The 10,479-nt window shown below is 41.9% G+C and overlaps 2 protein-coding genes across 5 annotated transcripts in view; both read right to left on the bottom strand.

Annotated features, from left to right (window-relative positions):
* Positions 1-3,279, bottom strand: part of prmt3 (protein arginine methyltransferase 3) — a 52,863-nt gene extending 49,584 nt beyond the window's left edge. For 2 of the 3 annotated variants that reach the window (XM_031848504.1, XM_031848506.1), the window contains exons 1-7: positions 3,222-3,279; positions 2,851-2,989; positions 2,488-2,570; positions 2,340-2,389; positions 2,037-2,142; positions 1,041-1,200; positions 380-521 (exon numbers count right to left, since the gene is read on the bottom strand). In XM_031848504.1, coding sequence (XP_031704364.1) covers positions 380-521; positions 1,041-1,200; positions 2,037-2,142; positions 2,340-2,389; positions 2,488-2,570; positions 2,851-2,989; positions 3,222-3,252 — 711 coding nt within the window. In that variant the 5' untranslated portion in view covers positions 3,253-3,279. The remainder of the gene's footprint in view (positions 1-379; positions 522-1,040; positions 1,201-2,036; positions 2,143-2,339; positions 2,390-2,487; positions 2,571-2,850; positions 2,990-3,221) is intronic. The other variant, XM_031848505.1, reaches the window with a different exon arrangement.
* Positions 3,280-3,950: 671 nt separating this feature from the next.
* htatip2 (HIV-1 Tat interactive protein 2) lies at positions 3,951-8,221 on the bottom strand. 2 transcript variants are annotated; one of them, XM_031848647.1, is made up of 7 exons: positions 8,031-8,221; positions 7,205-7,394; positions 7,005-7,112; positions 6,578-6,715; positions 6,394-6,455; positions 5,557-5,792; positions 3,951-4,824 (listed from the first exon to the last, which is right to left on the bottom strand). In XM_031848647.1, exons 1-6 carry the CDS (start codon positions 8,201-8,203, stop codon positions 5,576-5,578), a joined length of 888 nt encoding a protein of 295 aa, XP_031704507.1. In that variant the 5' UTR covers positions 8,204-8,221; the 3' UTR covers positions 3,951-4,824; positions 5,557-5,575. The 2 variants fall into 2 exon arrangements, with proteins under 2 accessions (XP_031704507.1, XP_031704508.1); XM_031848648.1 differs by having other exon boundaries at positions 8,105-8,214.
* Positions 8,222-10,479: the final 2,258 nt, after the last annotated feature.

The raw sequence follows: 10,479 nt of genomic DNA, 5'->3' as shown, positions 1-10,479 counted from the left end.
ACACAAAAAAGCCCCCCCAGCTTGCTGACACTTTCAGGTTTCAGCACCTGAGCAGCGTAAAGATGTATTTCCACGTTTGGAGCATCCGCCATGCAGCGGCACTGCCGGTGTCTCACATGAGAGCTCAGCGCTTATTGCTGATTTATCACTTTTGAGGAAATGTCTTGTCCTCAGTACCAATGTGTGCATAAAGATGATGATTTTTCCTTTACGTGCTACATGGAAATCTTTCAGCCAAGACGTACACTGATGAACCCCATTTCGCTCTGCAGAGACGGCTGCGCCCGGGGGAGAAGCGAGTCACACGACAGTAATGAGACCTGCAGGCCTGGTCAGTGTGTGCGTGGGTTGGTGCTATGTGTGTTTGCACAACTCAGACCTTCAGCATCTCCTCGTGGATGCTATAATGGCCGTAGGAGCTGAAGTAGGCCTCGTCCTCGTCCTCTCGGAGCTCGGCCACCGCGCCCAGGTTGCCAGGTTTGCTCGTCCCCGAGTTCAGTACCAAACCCTGAGCCAGGAGCCTGAAAGCACACCAGATATATCTGCCTTTAACGTCTCTTATTGGGACAAAAGCAGCGAGCTGAAAAGCAGAAAGCACACACAACCTTCATGCAGGACGTAGCAGTAAATGGAGGAGATGGGAGGCATTAATCTTTCTAACTCTCTTCCAACCGCCCCAACCTCACTCTTTCTGTAATTTTCCCTTATTGCCCCCCCTTTCCTACCTCCCCTCCTCACTTTAACCTCCATGCTGCAGTGGAATTTTCCTTTCTCTTTTTATATCCTTCCCCTTCCTCCAAACTTCTTCAACAAGGTACTCTAGTTGATGTTGCTGCAATACTGGGTTCACTGTGTCCCCCTGCTGGCCTCAGGAGGGTAGTGCAGAAGTAGAGCGCCACACCGAGTACAACGCAAGCTGTCAAGAACATGGAAAGGAAAAGAAAATCTACCCAGGACTGACATGAAATAAACTAATATGACAACCATATCACACATAGTAGTGATACAGAGAAAGTAAAAAATGCAGAAACATCACTGACTTGAGTTTGTGAAGGTCGTCCATGGCTCTGGTCAGCGCCTCCTCTGCAGTACAGGCTCTCTCCTCAGCGGCCTGGGCCCTTTGCTGCAGTGCATCATGGGACTTGGTCACAGACGACGGGCACATCGACAGGCTGGAGCCCTCACAGAGCTCCTCAAGGTCTGTCAGAAACACAGAGAGGGGGAGACAAACAGAGATGTATAACATCAAGGCTCACCACAGTGACTAAAAACATAGTATACATTGTATATATATTATTTTGTAAATTCATGCCGTGCATGATTTGTGTTGTTTAAATGGCTGTTACATGAAACATTTTCCTTGAAGGGTCGGTTAAGTGAAGTGGATGTGGAATCAGACTAAATCCGTTCAGGTCATATCTAAAAATGATAATCTGCCTAAATTCTGATTGTCAGACCTTCCAGTAGTTTTAAAGACCTCTTATGAAAACAATAACTCCATGCAAGAAATGAGTGTTGCTTCTGGGAGCGGAGATGTGCACCGTAGAGGAGGCACGGAGGCCGGTTTCTGCAAACAGGCCGCGGGGCTGAATACGGTTCGTCACCGTTGCATTTTCTCAAGCGGAATATCTGCCACTCCACTAGAGCTCTCTGCACCAACGCAGAATACTAAAGCTGCTCCTTCTCTGAGGGGCTTTTCAAAGAGGATTCTGAGAAACAAATCACTGACTGCAGAGTCTGCAGACAAACAGCAGGCTGCACCGCAAATCTACAAAATCTCCAAAAACGTAAAGGAGTTCGTGAGACCAACTGAAAGCCTCATCAGCAAAGTTTTAAGGGGTTTCTTGTCCAACAGCGCTAATGATTCAAATATGAATTCAGAAAAATATTGCTTAGGTGTCTCCTCTTATATTGCCATTGAATACAGTCGTTTCTGGTCAGGCCTTCTTTCATGGGTGTAGCTTTTGCAAATGATCTGCAATGCAAATGTGTGGTTTAGTGTGGTGTGTGTGCGTGTGTGTCAGGTTCGAGTGTACCTGTCTGCAGCAGAAGGTCGTCCTGCAGGACTGGTCTCAGGAAGTCTTCGCTCTCCCAGGGTAAAGGAGCGTCTGGCAGCCCCGTCAGACCGGATGCATCGCATTTCTATAAAAAAATGAATCAGCAATCCTGTCATACTTTTTTTATTTTCTTAAGTTCTTTTAATTATCTTTTAGTGGATGTTTTCTGATGTTTTTTTAAAATGAAATATTTACAATTCCAACGCCCCATGAATACAAACATGAAACTCAACAATATAATGTTGAATAAATAAATCACATCTCATTACAGACAATACTTACTGTTGACCGTATGAAGTTGATCATCTTTATGTAACCGTAGTCATCTAAATCTAACGAGAGAGAAAAGAAGAGATGGTGAGCCATTTCAACAGAACCGAACGATCCTCCGGTTCTTCTTTGCCGCAGCAGAGCCTCTGACTCTACTTACTGTGTTTTCTTATCACGTCCACGAGGTTGACCTGGTGCTCATCCGTGCAGTGCTGCAGGGTGGCAGGCACAGAGTTCAGCAACCTGAAACACAAAATGACACAGGTAGGAAAATCTGTTTAAATAAAACATATACATTTACACATATTAAATCTTTACAAATCAAAAACAGCATCTGAGATGCCTTGCTTTATTGCATGGTAAAAGAGTACAGTGTAGTAGTAACATTTAGAAGTAAACCTTGAATTGTATTTATAAGTACTTAGTATGGATATCCAATTATTGTATAGTTATTGAAAGTGAAGACAAACAGTTGGGACTGTCCGTCTGATACTGTATATGTGAAAACACAAAGCTCTCTCACCTGTCACAGAACAGACACGTGACGTTAACCGGTAGACCGTCCTCCTCCTCCTCCCACTGCCACGGCTCTTCATCATTATCCATGTCTTCATCATCACCGTCAGAGAGCTCCGGCATCTCGTCGGCAGCTCCATCGCCGCCTGTCAAAGTGAAACCTCATTCATTACAGCCGCTTTGCACACAGGTCCTTTGGCTAAAGCTAATTATTTAAAAGAGTTAGCATCACCGTTACAGCTGGGAAAACGGCTGCTAACGCATCGTGTGACGCAACAAATTGACAATACGCAATAGAAAGGTTCGCCAGCCACAATAAGCGCATGCTTTTATACCAGCTATAGTTTTTTGGGGGGGGGTTTTAAATGAGCTATTTACCAAACTCACGTGGGTCTGTGTATTCTGCCATGATGCCGCCTTGGTTACAGTGGACTTCCTGGTGACGTTTGGTGACGTAAAGAAGGGGGCCGGGCCGAGTCAGAAGAGACACTTACAGATAACGACCACAAGATGTCGCCAGAGTTTAATTTATGAATTGCTGATCTTAGATACTTTATCTGCCCATGAAGGTGAAAAGTATAATTTTACGACACTCACACTATTTAACAGGTTTTATTGTCACCTATGGAACAGTGCAGATCTTCAACTGTATTACAGATTGATTGCAAAAACTCTGAGCACAACCTTGAACCCGCCCAGCAATAAAGGATTAATTGCAAAGAAAACATTTAGCGTTACAGCTGTAGTGTGTGGACTTAAGCTTGATGGGCAAAACATTGGAGAAAATATCTAAATAAAATGCAAAGTGATTATAAAATATAATCGATTGGGCTAAAATTTCAATCTTTGTTTAGCCGAAAAAAAATCAGTTGCAACCATTGACATAATGTTAGCAACTTGGCAATTAGGTCACTGTCGCAGTTCAGAGTCTCCATAAAACATGGAAATGGCTTCAAAACATCAACAAGTATTGTCAAATGCTCCATGTATTTTTTGGTGAGTGTAAGTTATATTTATGTGTGTGGTTACACACAATAACTTAACTTTAATAGTCAGGAAAAACAGATGTTTAGCTAACTTTAAATAAAAACAGAAGAACAAATCCAGTAAAGTTTAAATTATTTATTCAACGACCCCTTTGTGGACAAGCTGCAGAGCTCCCATAGCTTTAAAATCTGTAGGGGGAGAAAACGGTTTGTTTGGATATTTTAATCATAACCTTGACATTCACACTCATTGTAGCTACAAATACAGATAAGTTTCAAAAAATACATCCGTTTAACCATAAGGCCTCACCCTCTTACTGCTGTTGCCATTGTCTTGCTTTTAGCAGCAAATAAACCAAAGCTACTTAATAAAAAACAACCCCTATATCATATCAGTATTTAGAGCCCAATGTGACCACATTCAGTCACAAGGGGGCGCTGCTAGATCACGGAGAAAAGGCAAGTTTATTTGAAAATCATCTCTCAAACAAAAAGGCAATTTGAAGTGCTTCACTTAGAGCAACATACATCAAAACACAAGTATAAGAAGAAAAAAAGGAAATAAAATGTATTAAAGTAGAAGACAGTTGTGTACAACTATGAAACAGAAATAAAACAATAAATGAAATCGAAATAAAGAGTCTTAATATTTCAGAATTTACCAGGAAAAACAATAGCATAGATATGGTGATATGCATCCAATATATGACATGCTGCAGTGCACAGATATAGTATAGCACATATATAGACACCCAATATTAAAAATGAAACACCCACACAGTAAAATAATTATTATGAAAATATGTTAAATCCATCCAATATTTTAATCTAGTGTCAAATAAACTCAAGCATTTACTTTAAGGCGGTTGTAAGGCTTTCTGACTATTGAAAACCTCATGGATACATTTGAAGTAATGTGGAAATCCTTTGACATAATGATGATGACCTGAACAGTGTTTGCAGTATGGAGTCGTCTGTTTATCCGCTGAAATGACCTGAAAAGAGAAGAATAAAATGAGCAGTTTGAATACAGGTGACACAGAACATCACAGTGAACTCTGACCTGTCTTTGGTATTTTTAAGCCTGGACCCTATGTTCCCATGTTTTTGTATCTAAGTGACTAATGGAGAGTTTTGAAATTGGTCCAGTATCGAGCGAGAAAGCTGCAGCAGAACGAGATTTAGCGCCCGCCGTCTCGCTCAATACTGGACCAATTTTTAAAAAGAATTGTCCCCATTAATCACTTAGACACAAATACAAAAGGGTCCAGGTTGAAAAATACCAAAGTCACGCTTTAACTTTGCACAGGTACAGCTTTAGGAATTTGGATCATGAATCAGCTGAAAGCCTTTGTTTTCCTTGTATAAGCAACAGTGATTCCTTTAGTGGCGAATCTTTAATCTGACTTCACAGCAAAACTGGATTTTAAAACCACTTCTGAGCACAAATGTTTACCACCCAGCAATTTTTAAGAACAGCATTTCTATGGAAGTTAATAGGGAAATAACATTAAGATGAAGACATAAAAACAAACTAGTACTTGCATAAAAAAGGATTAATAACATGGAGACTATGACCACCCATTTGTGTGGTGCACTGCCTCAGTGTCTTGTATCTAATGCAAAAGGCTTGACATCCATATGGTCATCAGATATAGATGTCAAGGAGTCCAACCAGGAAATTACTGCTTGAATTGATCAGTGTAAATGGGAATCATCATTCTCACCTCTGGGTATTTCCTTCTCTCACTTCTCTGCACTTTTCCCCAGACTAGCGATGTCTTTGTTCTCCAGGATCTCAGACTTCTGCTCAGGTTGAAGCAGAGTGTTTGACGCCATCGCTTTAGCCACCACTTCGATTGGGATGGACATGGACGTGGAAGACACAGCAGAAAAGGCACCGAAGAATTTCCTAGCCAGCCACTCACCGGGCCGACTCTCCTGCCTGTCTACCAACAAAACCCTGTCGGAGAAAAAAAAAAAAAGAAAAGAGAAGTATTTTAGCCACCGATAAGAAAGGCTCGCCTAAAAAGTCAAACATCCGTTTTAAATGTTATTTAGAATACTTTCACCGCTTGCAGCCAAACAGCCCCTTTCCTTAGCTGTTATTTAGCCAAAAAGGACTGTGCTGCCCACCAGCTGCTAACAGGTGTGTAGCCACAGTTTGCAACATGCGCAGTATCGTAAATGAGCTGCTAAATTATACGATAACGTGATGTTCGATCGGTACATAAAATCACATTCTAACATGTCAAACTGCCAAATTAGCAGCAGGGGAGGAGTTGAAACAACCTCAATCACAGTCCCTGAAACATAAGTGAAACATAATGTTTGTATCCTCTTCTCGAGTGATGATGCGAATGAAGCCACGGATGAACATGAGAGTCCATCCAGATTTTGTTTTGTTCTGCTCACCGGGCCTTTGCATTGGGAACAGCCATCAGATGTCCTAATCCATGCCAACAATTAGATGTGTTTTGGCGTTTAATTATTAGTGTCAAATGGTTAATGGTGATTTGAAAGTCTTAAAACATTATTTTAATTCAGTAAATGAGCTCGCTCACCCTGGTCTGTAAATGGCATATCTGTCAAAACCCAGCGCCTCAATCTCTGCTTCCACTTGTCCCTGGAAAAAAAAAAAACAATTTCCAGTGATTGTCCGATGTCATTATTTAATGAGACAAAACGGGCAAGAGAAAGAGGAAGACTTCAGTAAGTGGCCTGCAGTAGAGGAAGGAAATAAAACACCTTGACTTTGAGGTAGAGGAAGTTGCTGTCTTTATTGGCTCCTCTGGAGGACTCCAGGTGGAACTGTGTGCAGCCTCCTGCTTTGGCGAGCTCTGCTGATTTTAGGACGTAGTCGTGATCAACGCGGATGAATCCTTCCTGAAGTAACAGAAGAAAATGACTTTGACATATACCCCGACCAATACTGAACTTTTGAAGACAATATGATATAAATATTTGAGGGTTTTGAAACTCTTACTATCTATCTATCATACAGTTAGGGTTAACCCTTTTTAATAGTCGTGACCCAGCTATGTCCAGAGCAGAACATTCTACAGTTGACAATACTTTGCACGGAGAATATGGAGGTATTTTGGCAACTTGTGCCACAGTTCAACAGTAAAATCTTAATGATCCATCAGCGTTTGATTTGTAATGTTTAACTTACAGTCCCTGCTTTTGCTTTGGTTGTTCCCAGGCAGCAGTAGCCGACATCATGGCCCTGGAAGGCTGCAGCATGATCGTCAAGCTTCTCAAATTCCACCACCTCTTGTAGCTGGAGGCATAGAAAACAAAAGAAAAAAGTCACTCTCAACATGATGAATCTCAGACAATGTTGTCAACCGACTAGAGAAACAGCCCACTGACCAGGTCTTCATATGCCTCGTCTTCAAAGGAGAGCCGTCTCCTCCCGATGAGGGTAATCTTGGAGAAGATGTTGTGCCCCAGCAGCTCTTGAAGCAACTTCTTGCCTGTTTCTCCAGAGGCACCAAGGATGAAGCAGCTTTTATTTTGCTGCCTGAAGTTTTCCTCCAGAGTCTTCATCTCCTCCGCCATGCTGCGTGTGCCAAAAACAAACAGACTGCTCTTAGCACGAGTTCAGGTAATGCTCAACGCAAACAAAGTGTATTATATGCAGGCAATGTATGCAAATGTCAACATGCTGCGCGAACATTGTTTATCGACTATCTTGGCACAAAGGCGTGATCTCACATACTAATTTGGACAATCAATTGGAAATGAATTGTGCCGTCAGATAAACTGATTGCCGCTGTATAGTTCCATGAGAAGAAACGCTAACTTCAGAAATGGACTCTGCAATCGACCATATAAAATAATAAAAACTCGTATGTAGTCGACACGATTTACGACGAATCAACGAGAAGATGTCTATAATTTAGAATCCAGTCGTAGTTCTGTTTCACAAGGCGAGTATGTTCTCCAAACAGTAAAGTAACTTTAAATGCACCTGTTTGTTAAAGCATGGAGACCCCCGGGAGGAACGTTCCTAAAATGTAATAAAGTCGTTGCTTTTCTCTTAACGTGGCTAACATTACTCATATTAGCATTAAGCTGACGTAACGTTGCCTGTAGCCATTTCCTGGTGTTAGCAGCTAGCAGTTAAATTAACGCATGTGTGTGCAGAGTCCAGCTGACAGAGCTGGCTGACTAAAGACCCCCGCCCGGTGTTTACCTCGTGTATTTCACCGGATCAGGGTCGTCGAAATAATTCAAAACCGCTGCAATGACAACAATAAAGACCGTTACCAGCCCGGTCGCTTTTCCGAGGGCATTGTCCAGTATTTTCATAACAGACGTTGCTGGGAGCAATGGATAAATGGCTGGAACACTTCCTGGTTGCTTCATCTTCACAGACGGTGCTGTCTTTCTGCCTCGTTGATAGGCTGAGGGAAAACGTATCAATTCTCGTCACCGTCAACGACAGACTGCACGAGTTTATGGCAATAATGTTAATTATGTATTTTATTTATTTGGTATTATAGTTTTAATTCAACAGAAAGGGAGACATCTTTGAACATCAGCAAGACAGTCATCCTCATTTTCCACCATGGAAAACGTTTGCGCATGCGCACTTGGCATTTAAAAAAAAAAACTGCAAGAATATATATATATATATATATATATATATATATATATAGATTAGAAGAATATCCTACAATCGTAGAATAATACAATATTATGTATTTATTTTCCAACCACTCTAATTTCAATATCATGGCCCATTACAACATAAGTAGTGTCTAACTGTTGCACTAAATTGCTTATTTGGTCTTGTTACGACCGGCTCGGGAGTCGCAACATATAGGAGGGACACAACACCAAGTTAGGTTCAAAACAACCACAGCTGTCAGTTTATTTACAGGACACAAGTAAACTGTAGTGTGCAAATCCCACTGCAGACCAGGGTCTGGTGCCAGGCAGATGAGAGAGAGGGCGAGGGCGGAGCAAGGAGGTGCTTATATAGGTAAATATATATAGGTTGACCTCAACTCCAGCTCCTTCATTTTCTCCTCATGTACTTGTCTCAACCTCTCCATCTCAAACCTCCTTACCTCTTCTCTTTCCTTAGCCTCCATTTCTAGCTCTTTTATTCTGAATTGCAATTCCAATTCTCGCAAACCTACAGATTGAGCATCTTGAGACTTCAAGATTACTTGTTCCGTCTTCCCGACAGTTAAACCTGCAGACACATCGTACTACAACGTCATCATTGCCTGGTCCCTCTACTACCTGTTCTCTTCCATGACCAATGAGCTGCCGTGGCTCAAATGTGACAATGTTTGGAACAGTCAGAACTGCACCTACCCTAAAGCCCTCAACAGATCCATCATCAGCAATGGAACGTCTTACGCCAAGTACAAGATCACCCCGGCAGCAGATGAAGGAGATTCAAACATAAAAGAAAAATATGACCCTCAACATACATTTAATACTCATTCTAACCTCTTTCGTCTCACAAAAGCTAAATGCAAGATGCTGTTCAGCCAGTGTGGTCTCTTATACCAACTGGTTGGTTCACACTCAAAATGTTTGCTGGAAAATAAGAGCTTCTTTTACATAGAAATATGTGCGGAAAAACATTTAAAAAATATGTTAAATATAGATAATAGCTATACTGAAAGCAGGGTCTTGAAGCCATGAGACAGAGAATGGCTCTCCATACTTACATCCTGATAAAAGCCATTTACACATCGGGCACTGTATAAAAATTATAATGAAAAGCTTTTTAACATGTTTAGGATACATTGAATCTTTTCTTTCTAAAATAAGGAGAAAAGTTGTTCGGGATGGCAGCACTTGTGTGTAATTTGGTCAGGAAATCCAGCCTGGACCCGGAGTGCTAACCAAACCCTGAAAAATGTATTTGCCTTTTGTCAGACCATCAGGGGGGTTCATTAGCCAGAACCTCCACACAAAGAAAGCAAGTCCAGTCACATGCAATGAATTCATCAACACCCCATGTTTTTAACACCCCTGCCACTTCGAACACAAGGCATCGACCCAATAGAATAGAATACGATGGAGCCAGGGATGAATCTGATCCTTTAAATTTGTCAGCAGTCAGAGACAGAAAGAAAAGAGGCTGAGGTTGAGAGAAGAGGCCTTTAACTGGCACTCTGCTGAAATGAAATGTCGCCTCTTTGTTCCTTAGCCGCGGGTGCTAATTGGGCCTAGCGGCGGGGAGGAAAGCTGCCGCTGGGCTCCTGTCTGTCGCACCTGTTGAGTCATTGTCTCTCACATTGATCAGACAGGAAGTTGGAGTAAGAAGGCTTATGCCTCAGTGGGTGCGTGGCAGAAACGTGGTTCAATTTCCTTTTAGAGCTCCGCTGCTGGAGGTGGAAATACCAATGGTGGTCAGTGGTCAATTGCGTTTGACCATTGATTAGCTCGCACTAAAGGACATATGGATTATAAAGAGTTGGTTTTCATTGGGTTTTCACATTCTTAATACCTCAATCAAAGTCCCTCCTGCATTTCCTCAGCATTGCATAATGTTTGAGGTCTCTGTCACTGCTGTTCTGACACACAGTTTAGAACAGTGGATGGATGGATTTGCACCTGATTAGAGAGACTGTGGCACCTAATTGCAGAATACTGTAGTATGACTGCTTCTTCACACC

This window comes from Anarrhichthys ocellatus, unplaced genomic scaffold (genome assembly GCF_004355925.1).
Source record: "Anarrhichthys ocellatus isolate YVR2014 unplaced genomic scaffold, GSC_Weel_1.0 scaffold8, whole genome shotgun sequence".
Classification (NCBI taxonomy): Eukaryota; Metazoa; Chordata; class Actinopteri; order Perciformes; family Anarhichadidae; genus Anarrhichthys; species Anarrhichthys ocellatus.
The sequence above is the reverse complement of the archived record's forward strand: the minus strand, read 5'-3'. Positions and strand labels throughout refer to the sequence as shown.

What these genes read in the sequence shown, in the direction of transcription:
- htatip2 (XM_031848647.1), bottom strand. Translation starts at nt 8,203, where the DNA reads ATGAAGCAACCAGGAAGTGTTCCAGCCATTTATCCATTGCTCCCAGCA. An exon ending in GATCCGGTGAAATACACGAG is followed by an intron (nt 7,395 to 8,030) that starts GTAAACACCGGG and finishes TGGCACACGCAG; the next exon opens with CATGGCGGAGGAGATGAAGA. An exon ending in TCCTCTACCTCAAAGTCAAG is followed by an intron (nt 6,456 to 6,577) that starts GTGTTTTATTTC and finishes TTTTTTTTCCAG; the next exon opens with GGACAAGTGGAAGCAGAGAT.